General features: G+C 51.6%; 1 protein-coding gene across 1 annotated transcript in view; it reads right to left on the bottom strand.

Annotated features, from left to right (window-relative positions):
* The window catches only part of CCDC60 (coiled-coil domain containing 60), a 189,723-nt gene that overhangs the window by 29,958 nt on the left and 147,646 nt on the right, over nt 1-12,119 (bottom strand). The window contains exons 6-7 of the mRNA XM_051826621.2: nt 5,165-5,255; nt 316-550 (exon numbers count right to left, since the gene is read on the bottom strand). Coding sequence (XP_051682581.2) covers nt 316-550; nt 5,165-5,255 — 326 coding nt within the window. The remainder of the gene's footprint in view (nt 1-315; nt 551-5,164; nt 5,256-12,119) is intronic.

The raw sequence follows: 12,119 nt of genomic DNA, 5'->3' as shown, positions 1-12,119 counted from the left end.
GCTCATTCCATGGCAAGGAACACAGAGGGATCCAGCTCCCACGTACAAAGTGTTTGGAAAAGCCGAACGTATGGAGACAGACAGTGGCTTTGGGGCTGCCTGGGAGTTCTAGCTGGGAAAGGAGAGGGGCTGCTAACGGGCACAGAATTTTCTTTGGGGTGGAAGCGTGGTGGAATTAGATGGTGGAGAGTGTGCACATTTAACAAAAGTCACTGTTCAGCCCGTAGGTGCTGTAGCTGAGTGGGGATGGAGGCAGAGTGAGCGGAGTTGCCAAGGCCCCACGGTGGAAGGGATCAGACCTCAGCAGGGACTTACTGATGTGAAGAACTTCCTCATCCAGCTTGGTTGAAGACGACTCGTTGTCCTCGATGTCCTTGCTGCTGGTCACCTGGGTGAGCATGCTCTGGGGCTCGTCGGAGCTGGGGTTAATGGAGACCATGCTGCTCTGCGGGGAGGACCCCCCGCTGATCCTGGACAGACTGACCATGGAGCCCCGTCGGCTGGGCTTGCGGCAGGTGGTGCGCGTGCAAGGGATTTTGAATTTCTTCGTCTGAAGGGGAGAGAGGACAAAGAGGTGAGGAGGATGGAAAGACAGGAGGGGGAGGGAGGGAAGGAAAACGCAAAGAGCCAGCTTTGACAGCCAATTCCTTCTGGTTGCTTCTGAATGCCCACGAGACACACTCTGAATCTGCGGAGCCCTCTGGGCACAAAGCAAGATAATGACAGTGTGTGGTGGTGTGATGGAGCTGACTGTACACAGCAGGTGCATGATCACCCCAGGGGGCACCCCCGGAAGCAACGAGGCTGCCAAAGCCCAGAAGGGTCCTGGACTCTTCTTCTGCAGTAACTATTGGAGTTTTCTTCAGTGTTCAAGGTTTTATTTAAACAGCACCCGAGCTGTCTATTCACTGCGCAGCCTGGCCTTGGGGTTGGCAACTCTGACGGGCAGCTGGGCTGCTCCCTCCACGATGGCTTTGTGGGTCGTGGAGGAGGCGGGAGCAATCTTGGCACAGGAAGATCTGCTGCACACCAGCGGCACCTGCAGCTCCTTGACGTTGTGGACTGGAAACTTCCGGAAGCCGCTGGGCAGCATGTGCTTGGGTTTCCTGTTGCTGTAACCAATGTTGGGCATCAGGGTCTGGCCCTCAGATCTTCTCTGCACCCTGTTGTCAACACCTCTGGGTGTCTGCCAGTTATCTTGACATTTCAGTCGGACTGGTGCTGGATGAACTTCTTGGTCCTCTTTTTGACAATCTTGGGCTTTACCAGGTGTCTGAGGGCAGCCATGATGCTGAGTAGAAGGCAGCCACCTCCATAGGTAGCACCGAGGAAGAGAAGTGGAACTGGTTTTCAAGCTGCAGAAGAGGATGGGTCTAAACTTGTCTCCATCTTGGTGTTGACCCCCCACCCCCAGCCCCGGCAGATGGCAAAGATCAACTTCTTGCATAGCAAGCTGATGCCTGGGCCTCCATGGGGGAAGATTTGTGTTTACTGGGGGTTTTCTAAAGATCACAAGACGGAGAAGATTCCAGGCCTGACCTTTCAGAGGAAGAAGCAGGAAGCAGATTTGTTCAATGGCACCGATATTCTTGGGGGGAGGGGCGTGGAGAAGCCACAGTTTGGGTGGGTGGGGAGGACTGGGTGACCAGTCCCAGAAGGGTTTAATGGGCATTAGAGAAACGTGCGGTGGGGAGTGGTCAGATGGAACTGGTTATAGATCGTGTGTGTGCGTGTGTGTGCGCGCACAGCCTACTGTGCAACGGATACCTGAATGTACAGTCTGTGGTCACGTCCTTACCTAACCCCTGACCCAAATTTCAGAGGGGCTCCCTAACTTGCCCAACACACCAAAGCTGATTTCTAAACCTTGCTTACAAATCCCATAAACGCCTCTCTTGGTGGCTGGTGAACCTGGCGCTAAGATGCCAGGTTTACAGTGGGGGGAGGGTAGGCCCTTGGCAGCCCTTGAGAAACAGCTGGGTCTCCATAAAAAGGGGGAGAAGGAGAGGGGGCGGGCTAATGCCCTCTTCACATCAAACTCACAGTGTTTGACGCCCAAGGAAAGAAGAGAGGGAGGAGAGATGGCACTGGAGGCCACACGGACTGAATCCATAGTGAACAGGGTGGCAGGGCTCATGCCAGGGCTCTGCTGTAACTGCCATTGGCTGCCTCCTGGGGCCCTGAATACGGGTGCAACTTCCCTGCACTAGGAGAGGGGAGGGATTTCTTGGTTGCACAGAGGAAGTAGAAGGTTTGGGAAGACAGAAAGCAGGGGTTGGGGTGCAGATGGGGTTTCTCCCTGTGGCCGTCCCTCCTCTCTCCCCAGTCTGCAGTGAAATTCTGGACAAGTGGTGGAAATTTTTCAGCACGTGACAGACTGGGGAGTTGGAGTTTGAAGTGGGTTGAGTCAGATCTACCAGGAGGCATGTGCATTGCAAAGTGACTACAACAAAGAAAAAGCAAAAGCCAAGAGCTGGCACGTTTTCTCTTTTGCTGAATGAGGAGTTTCGTGCCAGCCTTCCTTTGTCCCGACATAGCAACTGCTCAGAAGAGCCTCCCACATCCAGGGTTCTGTGCCCGCCTTCCTAGGGCTAGGGTTTCCTCTTTTGGTCTTCAGGTTTCCATTCATTAATATTCAATTAATCGCTCCAATCAGGAAATCCAAAGAGAAGGGCTGACACTTCTGATTAACTGAGAATGGCAGAAAAATGAAATGGGGGCGGGGGTTGTGACAGGCAGTCCCAGCGCTGAACTGGCTCGCTGGGAGGGGACTGAAATCCCAGTCCCTTCTCTGTTTCTCACATCTTGCTCAGGAGCGGTGGTCACCGGCGGCTGCGCTCCACTTCAGCAGGGACCGAGGGAAAGATGTCCCCGAATGGCTCCTTATGCTCTCTAAGAAAGAAGCGTTGCAAACTGCTGGCCCACGGGGAGACGTGTCCAGCTACTCAGGAACTGACCAATGGGGAGATTTCTTCCTAAACAGAAAAGCCCAAGTATTTGGTTTCTTTAGACGATGACAAGCCCTGGGCTTCCACTGTCACAGGGTGACATGAGCTGGGATTCAGCAGGGTCTTTACTTCAGCTATGCAGAGGTGGTGTGGTCTGCCACAGGCCTCGCCGCTCCCTGCTGTGCCCCACTCCGCCCAGATTTCTCGGTCCTAGGAACATCGCCCTGTCACGGACGGGGATGAACGCCACCCCTACGAAAGCCAATCAGGGCTGTGGGAGTTGGCTGGAGTCTTTCAGCATCTTCCTTATACAGGTGGAGAAATCGGGGTCCCAAAGAGGAAAGGACGTGTCCAAGAGCACACAGAGAACTGAGGCACAGGGGTCCAACCAGGGCTCCCGCACCCGCCCCAGCTTAGAGCTCTCCCGCCCCAGAGAGGGCCGAGCCGCAGCCGCCTGTGGGGCCTACACAATTGCTGCAGAACTCAGTTTTGTGAGGAATTCCCGTCCAGCCATTCACTCTCCCTTCCTCCCACTCCAGCTCTGAAGGATCCAGGACTTTTTTTTTTTTTGAAAGGTCTGTGGCTCCCACTGCGTTTTCTGTGCATTTCTGGAAATGGATGCACAGGTTATCTCCATAGCAACTCTCTCTGGTTGAAAACAAAGCCTCTTACTTCCCAGCAACCTGGTGAAAGAGCGAAGAAATTGTCCAAGTCTTCACGAGGGGCGGGTAGAACCAGAGCAGGGAGAAGATGCATTTGAAGAGCCTGGTGTTTCACACAGCAGACCCGAGATTGACTCCTTTATTTTTATTTTTATTTAATTTAATTTTATTTTATGAACATAAATTTCCAAAGTATAGCTTATGGATTACAATAGCTTCCCCCCCCATAACTTCCCTCCCACCCACAACACTCCCCTCTCCCACTCCCTCTCCCCTTCCATTCACATCAAGATTAATTTTCAATTATCTTTATATACAGAAGATCAATTTAGCATATATTAAACAAAGATTTCAACAGTTTGCACCCACACAGAAACACAAAGTGTAAAATACTATTTGAGTACTAGTTATAGGAGATTGACTCCTGACTACCACTACCCTGCTGTGTGACCTCATGGGCGTCACTCAACCTCTCTGAGCACCAACTTCATCCTCTCCCATCAGAGGTTAAGAATAGGGCCCTGCGGCATTGTTCTTCCTCCTTCCTCCTGCCCCTCCTCCTCCTCTTTAAGCAAAGCAAGATTCATTTAAGGCGGCAACCTCCTGCTGCAGCAGTCTGGCTGGGGGTGGGGGGTGGGGTGGGGTTCCGAGGCAGCTGGGGCCCCCTGCCTGGTGTTCCTAGGAGGGCAGAGCTGGACAATACAGGGTATCTCAAAAAGTCCACGGAGAACACATATTATGAAAAAACTACAGAGGGCTTTCAAACATTTTTTGGTGCCCAAATACTTATTTCTGCTTTTCCGTGAACTTTCCGGAGCACCCAGGAGCTTGCGTTTCATGGCACCAGGTCGGCTGCCGCGCCGTGGAAAATCACCCTCCAGAAATGACGTGGCTCCAGCACCTGCCCACTTTCCGAGTGGGTCTGCAGGGTGGGGTCCTCCCTGGTGCCCTAGGGTGCAGCATTAAACCCATGGCCAGCGCTGCAGCTGGGAGGTTGGGGGCGGGGCTCAGCCACCGTCCTGTCCCTCAGTGCCACCTGTTGTCATCCTCCTTCTTACTATGGGGCTTGCCTGTTTCGTGGAAGAACTGGGAGCTCTGGGGACAGGAGTGAGTTTGGGGTGAGGAGACCGGGCCTCTTGAGGTCCCCTTAATAGTGAGCCATGTGCCAGTGGAGCGGTCCTGTCTGCTGAATCACTCACTATTTTCAGAGAGAGAGGGAGGAATGGACGTTATTGATCCAGGGCTGGGCGAGGCGAGTCCATCTCCTCCTGGTGACATCTTATTAAGCAGCCGCTCAGCCCTCCCTCCCTTCGCCATCAAGCAGTGTCCAGCCAAACGTCATTTGTCCTCTAAGCCCCAGATAACCATTTTCATTAAAATTTACAAAAGCCGTCCAGCAACATGTGGTCTGACATTGCCTTTACTCCAAGCATCAACTAGAAAAACCAGATTTTTCTCCTTGGAGGGCAGACTGGCCAAAGCAGCCCCCTCCCCGCCAGCACACAGGAGCTGGGGGCCGGAAGCGCGCTGGGGGCATCGCGGGCGCATGGTTACCTTTGGAGCTGTGATGAAGTGATCCCACCTCTGTCCCATGTACTTGTCCTTATTGATTTTTTTTACGGTGCTCTTGCTTCCACCCGGGTCCCTGCGTGAGAAACAGGTTAATGAGCTTTCCATCTCCAGAGCCTCGGTGTAGCAGGTGTAGCACACGCTCTTTTAGCCAGAGCGCTGAGTCGGGGAGGAATGGCGGCTGGAAGCTGCCCCTCCCCTCCCCTCCCCTCCCCTCCCCTCAAGGGGACAAGGGAGGGACGGTGCTCCCCATTGCCACAGCTGGGTCTCTGGAGTGAGGGTGAGGGAGGGAGGGCTGCTCGGGGGAGGGGGGCATGGGGAGGTGGGAGGCCAGTGCGTGCATTCCGCGTCTAGTTGCATTTTGGGTGCAGGTCCTCTGAGGGGCTGCACGGCAGCTGTGCGGTTACTCCTGGGAGTAGACAGAGAAGCCAGCTCACTCCGGAACCTCTGTGTATCCTGTTACCTAAGGCTCCCAGGGGAATACCAAGGGGGCGTTCCTGGGTGGGGTTGGGGGCAGCACAATGAAGATCGCCGCTTGTGACAAGGTCACCGTCATCCCATTTCACAGAGGTGGAAACAAACTCAGGGAGGCCAAAGGCACTCACTCAGATGCAGACTTACAATGGAACTAACGAAGCTAAATTGTTACCTCCTCTCATCCACATAGGTTCCTCCTCCAGGGCCTCGTGTCTAGTTTGGTGTTAGAGTTCTGTGTGCCTCTTCTTAAAGCACCCATCGCTCCCCCAGTTGAACAAGCTCAGGCCCCACAAAACCTGGATCCTCCCCTCATGGGCTGGGCACCTTCTGGGTGGCACACAGCACGCTACATGGGTGACAGGCCTACAGCTCCTTATCTGAAGCCCAAGGGGTCCCAGGCAGTTCATGGAAAATGCGTATTATGAAACAACTATACATGGATTTCAAAACTTTCTTGCACCAAACTAAACTTACATTTTAATTCCATTTTTTCCACAAACATTTAAAAGTACCCTTGCATGCTGCCAAATTCACAACTTTGCTATTTGGAAAGCAAACTGGTGGTGCATACTACATGTTAACATAATCTCTCCAGTGGGGCCTGTGGAGGCCTCCTGTAACCAAACAGGTTAATATTTGTGCAGCGAAATTCCTGAATATGAAGTATTTACATTAGGCGGGAAAAAGTCAATGCATAGCTTAAAGCCAAGTATTGCAACCAAATCCACTGGGATCTGTTAGATTTTGCTGCCGAATGAATTAGGAAAAACTGAGTTTTCAGAGCCTTTTCAATTTTGGACTTGTGGTTGTAGAGTTGTGCATTCCTACTGACAAGCAAGCAGGGTGTCTCGAGGTGTGATCTCTCAACTACCTTTACACACAGATTGATTCATTCATCAGTCCCTCTATCTATCCACCTGCCAGCTACCCATCCATTCATCCACCTATCCATCCATCCATACACCTGTCCATCTATACACCCATCTGTCCATCTATCCACTTATCCACTTGTCCATCTATGTATCTAACTGTTCATCTACTCAGCCACCTGTCCATTCAACCATCTGACCAATCATCCTCTGTCCACCCAGCGAGCCACCTGTACATCTATCCATCCACCTGTCCATCCATCCATCCATCCATCCACCTGTCTATCCATCTATCTGTCCATCTTTCCAGTCACCTATCCATCTATCCATCTACCTGTCCATCTGTGCATCCAACTAGCCACCTGTCCATTCATCCACCTGTCCATTCATCCTCTATCCATCCAGCCACCTGTATATCCATCAATCTACCTGTCCATCTACCATCCACCTGTTCACCTATACACCCATCTGTCCATCAACCCACTTATCCACTTGTCCATCTATGCATCTAACTGTTCATCTACTTAGCCACCTGTCCATTCAACCATCTGGCCAATCATCCTCTGTCCACCCAGCCAGCCACCTGTACATCTATCCATCCACCTGTCTATCCATCCATCCATCTAGCCACCTGTCCATTCATCCTCTATCCATCCATATACCTATCCATCTATCCATCTGTCCATCTGTCTATCCTTCCACCTGTCCATTTTTTTTTTGACAGGCAGAGTTAGACAGTGAGTGAGAGAGACAGAGAGAAAGGTCTTCCTTCCATTGGTTCACCTCCCAAATGGCTGCTATGGCCGGTGCGCTGTGCCGATCCGAAGCCAGGAGCCAGGTGCTTCCTCCTGGTCTCCTATCTGGGTGTAGGGCCCAAGCACTTGGGCCATCCTCCACTGCCTTCCCGGGCCACAGCAGAGAGCTGGACCGGAAGAGGAGCAACTGGGACTAGAACCCGGAGTACCGGCACCGCAGGAGGAGGATTAGCCTAGTGAGCTGCAGCGCCGGCCTCCACCTGTCCATTGTTGCAGCTGCCTGTCCATCTATCCATCTACCTGTCCATCTAACTGTCCATGCACCCATCTCCTTCTTTGTCCTCCTTTTCTCTGCAGAATGCATTTGAGTTGGCTGGAACCCCTTTCATCATTTGGCAGGCTCTCACCAGCACAGATAAGAGACTTGAGGAAATGAGAAGATGGGCCAGCATGGATGGGAGAGACACTCACAGGGGTGTGGGCTTGTCATGGGCTGCCAGGGGCTGGTGGGATGGCAGGTGCTCAGATACGTTAGGCCAAAGGGGATCAGGGTAAACCCAACTTCAGGCTGTCTTGTCATAGCATGGGGTGGGGGGCGGGGTGGGTGCGTAGGCAGCAGAATCAAAGACTTCTGCCAGCTCACATGGGGATGGGGGTCCCTGCCCCTCACCAGCACCACTTGCCAGACTGGAGAAATGCATGAAGACCTCAGGGTGGAGGCTGGGCTGGGAGGGGTGGGGTGAGAATGTGCCTCAGAGCTTTTTGTAAGACTTTATGTCTGATTACACAATAAAAAGCCCTCTGAATAATTAACAGTGAAGCTCATTTGAGCTGGTTCTGCCTGCCTCTCCCCTGAGTAATCAAATTAGGGAATATTTAAAATCCAGCCGGAGCAAGGCTTCAGTCCTATAAACAATATTTAAACCAACGGCGGTGCTTTTGAAGTCTGATTTAAGGCTTGCTGGCTGGAAGCTTTAGCGTTTCCTCTCTGGAGCGCTTCTTTCAAGACCACAGGGTCTTTTTCGCTTTTCCCTTTGCAAAGGCAGCCCCTGCTGTGCCCCCAGCTTTCTTCCTGGAGTTCAAAAGCATCTCCCCCCTCCCTCTTTCAGAATTAAATCTGGTCCCAGCCAAGCTTTGAAAAATCTTAAATATTCAGGCCCAATCGAGGGAGATGGAAGTTTTGCGCTAATGCCGACTTCCAAGACGACCTGAAATCTATTGCAACTTCAAGCAGCAGCTAAATGAGCTAAAAATGCAGCAAGATTCCCACAGACCTTAAAGAGCCCCGAGCCCTGGCTCGGGAGAAGCCGTTGATAAAGAAAAAGGCCTGGTTAGACAGCGTCGGTCTCTCTTGATGTCTCATTTTCAGTGGCAAATAAACCAACAGGCAAGATCAATCGGGGAAGGAAGCAGGAAAGAACAAACACCAGCACTTTTTCAGTCTCTGCACACCTTGTGGAAAAGGCTAGAATCGAGTTCATGCTCCTGCCCTAGGTCTGGTGGAGACATCATTAGTGCCACCTTGCCAGAAGCCCAGTTCTTCCCTGCTCCCTGTGGTCAGGTATAGCCTTGTGACTTGCTTTGTTCAAAGACACAGGAGCCAAAGTGACATGTGGCAGGCAGTCTGGGCGGATGCTCTCAGAACCAGTCCTCAAGTCGTCAGATTTCTCTTCCTGCCTGGGGCATGGTGGGAGCTGCACTTCTATCATCTCTCCCCCTGTGCACCTGTAAGGAGCTCTCCTGCAGACACAGAGGCTGGACAAGAAATGAGCTGCTCTTGGGTTCAGCTACTGAGATTGGGGTTGTCTTGGATGTCAGCTTAGGCTAGCTCATCTCCTCATGCCCTTGACTTACGGTCTATGTATGAACTTGGCAAGTCTCTCTGAGCATCAGAACCAGGAAACGTCATGTTGGCAGTTGAGGGTGTATTTCAACACCAGGAGGAGCAGCTGGTAAAGTCCTGTAGCTGTCCAGCTGCTTCCTATGTGTGACCTGGTATTTATTAGCTTTCCTGGGACCTCTACATGCTCATCTATTAAATGGGGGAATGACATTGGCCGTTGCACAGGACTGCGTTCAGGATATTGAGAAATGAGGGTTGTAAGGGCTTACTGGGTACCTTGGACAGAGAACTTAACACAGTGCAGCTGTTAACAATGACTGGCTTTTATCAACACAGATGCAGCTTTGAGGAGGAGCTAAGGGTGGGGGATGAGGCTTCAGGCAGAGCCATGGAGGGAGAAGCAGCTATAATTTTCAGGCCCTAATTTCTCCCCGCTGAAGCTGTCTCAGGGCTCTTATTTGCCAGAAATCAAGGGAAGAGGTTATTGAGCACCGTCACTTTCCTTTTCATCGTATCCGCCAAACACATTTTGCTCCTGGCGGTCACTTGAAGATGCCTATCCACAGTGACGACGGGAGCAATTTTCTCAAGTGCTGCACGCTTTTGGAACTTGCATTTGGGGGGTAAAACATCTGTCTGTCAGAGCGGGAAGTCAGGCCGGCCGGCTTAGGGTATGTCCACACACTCATGGCTGAGGAGAAGAACGGCTGGTTTTGCACAGGTCCCGGCTTTCAAGCGCTCCCGAAAGAGCCAGGTGGCTCCATCCTGCCGCCTGCCCGACAGCTGACCTCATCATCCTGCAGGTGCTGCGCCTCTGTCCACTTCTGTAGCCGAGGGGAGCAGGGATGCAGTTAATTCAGTGCACAGAGGAGAGTAGGGCCAATCAGAGGTTCCACCAAGTGGCACCTGCTCAAGTTTTCTTGGAAAACTCCCCACCCCATTGTGATCGCATCATCCAGCCCTTTCTTCTTGTTGCCATCTCAAAGTCTCTTTTTTACAAGATGCTTTAAAATTTATTTCATTATTTATTTGAAAAGCAGAGAGAGAGAGAGAGAGAGAGAGAGAGAGAGGCTTTCTGTCATTGGTTCTCTTCCCAATTGCCTGCAATGGTTAGGGCTGAGCCAGGCTGAAACCAGGATCTAGACATTCACTCTGGGTCTCCTACATGGATGTCAGGAGCCCATGTATTTGAGCCATCCCTGCTGCCTCCTGGGGTCTGTATTATCTTGAAGCTGGACTCAGAAGCAGAGCAGGACTTGAGTCCAATCACTCTAACATGGGAGGTAGGTGTCTTGTCTTACCTGTTGCATTAAATGTCCACCCCAGGTCTTTTTTTTTTGTAAGATTTATTTATTTATTTGAAAGTCAGAGTTACACAGAAGAGAGGCAGAGAGAGGTCTTCTATCCGATGGTTCTCTCCCCAATTGGCCGCAACAGCTAGAACTGCGCTGATCCAAAGCCAGGAGCCAGGAGCTTCTTCCAGGTCTCCCATGCAGGTGTAGGGGCCCAAGGACTTGGGCCATGTTCCACTGCTTTCCCAGAGAGTTGGATCAGAAGAGGAGCAGCCAGGACTAGAACCGGCACCAACATGGGATGCCAGCGATTCAGGCCAGGGTGTTAACCTGCTAAGCCACAGTGCTAGCCCCCACCCCAGGTCATTTAGAAATAATTTCCAAATGTTTCTGCACCAAAATAAACATTTTAAAATATTTATTTTGGGCTGGTATTGTGGCATGGCAGGTAAAGCCACTGCCTGCAGTGCCAGCATCCCATATGGGTGCTGGTTTGAATCCCAGCTGCTCCTCTTCTGATCCAGCTCTCTACTAGGGCCTGGGAAAGCAGTAGATGGCCCAAGGGCTTGGGACCCTTCACCCATGTGGGAGACCCAGAGGAAACTCCTGGCTCCTGGCTTCAGATCAGCACAGCTCCGGCTGTTGCAGCCAATTGGGGAGTGAACCATTGGCTGGAAGACCTCCCTTCCTCCCTCCCTAACTCTGCCTTTCAAATAAATAAATTAATAAATATTTAAAAATAATCATTCATTTACTTGAGAGAGAGAGAGAGAGAGAGCCCATTTGCTGGTTCACTCCCTAGATGTCTACAACAGCTCGGGCTTGGCTGGGGCTGAAGCCAGGAGCTTACTCCAGGTCTCCCACGTGGGTGGCAGGGACGCAACTACTTAAGCCACCACTGTTGCCTCCCAGGTCTGCATTGGCAGGAAAATAAATGAATAAAATTTAAAAGGGGGGGGGCTTGGAGGGGCTGGACCACTGGCACCTTTCTAGGATATCCTGAGGCAGCAAGACTTAGAACACTTGTGACTTCTGTGGCCCCGGAGGCCTGTGTGTGCTGTACCCTGCCTGGGGACACACTGGCAGCTCTTTACTCACAATTTAAAAATAACACATTTTTAAAAATTTTTAATTGACACACAGTGATTATGAATATTTCCAGGATGCAGTGTGACATTTCAATGCATGTATACAATGTGTGATGAGCTGATCCATGGAATTGGCATTCATCTACAACCTTGGATATTTATTGTTTTACTTGTTGTCAACCACAGTTACCCTACTATGCTATTGCACTTGTATTAACCGTCATCCTCTCTCCAGCCCCATCCCCCACACCCTTCCAGACTCTGGGGACCACTATTCTGCTCTGTGGGTCTATGAGATCAACTTTCTGGCTTCCACAAACAAGAAACATGCAGTTGTCTTTCTGTGTCACGCCCTTCTTTGTCCAGGAGTCTACCCTGTTCCCCTCCTGCCCAGCCTAACTAGAGAGGATGGCAGAGGGGCTGGGGAGGTAGGATTAAAGCTTGTTGTGGGTGGGCATTTGGTGCAGGGATTAAGATAACCCTTTGGAAGCCTGCATTCCATAACGGAGGGCCTGGGTTCAAATCCCAGCTCATCTTCCAGTCCCATCTTCCTGCACATGTGCACCCTGGGAGTGACAGGCAATGGCTCAAGTACTTGGGTCTCTGCCACCCATGT

The sequence above is a fragment of the Oryctolagus cuniculus genome, chromosome 21, assembly GCF_964237555.1.
Source record: "Oryctolagus cuniculus chromosome 21, mOryCun1.1, whole genome shotgun sequence".
Classification (NCBI taxonomy): domain Eukaryota; kingdom Metazoa; phylum Chordata; class Mammalia; order Lagomorpha; family Leporidae; genus Oryctolagus; species Oryctolagus cuniculus.
The sequence above is the reverse complement of the archived record's forward strand: the minus strand, read 5'-3'. Positions and strand labels throughout refer to the sequence as shown.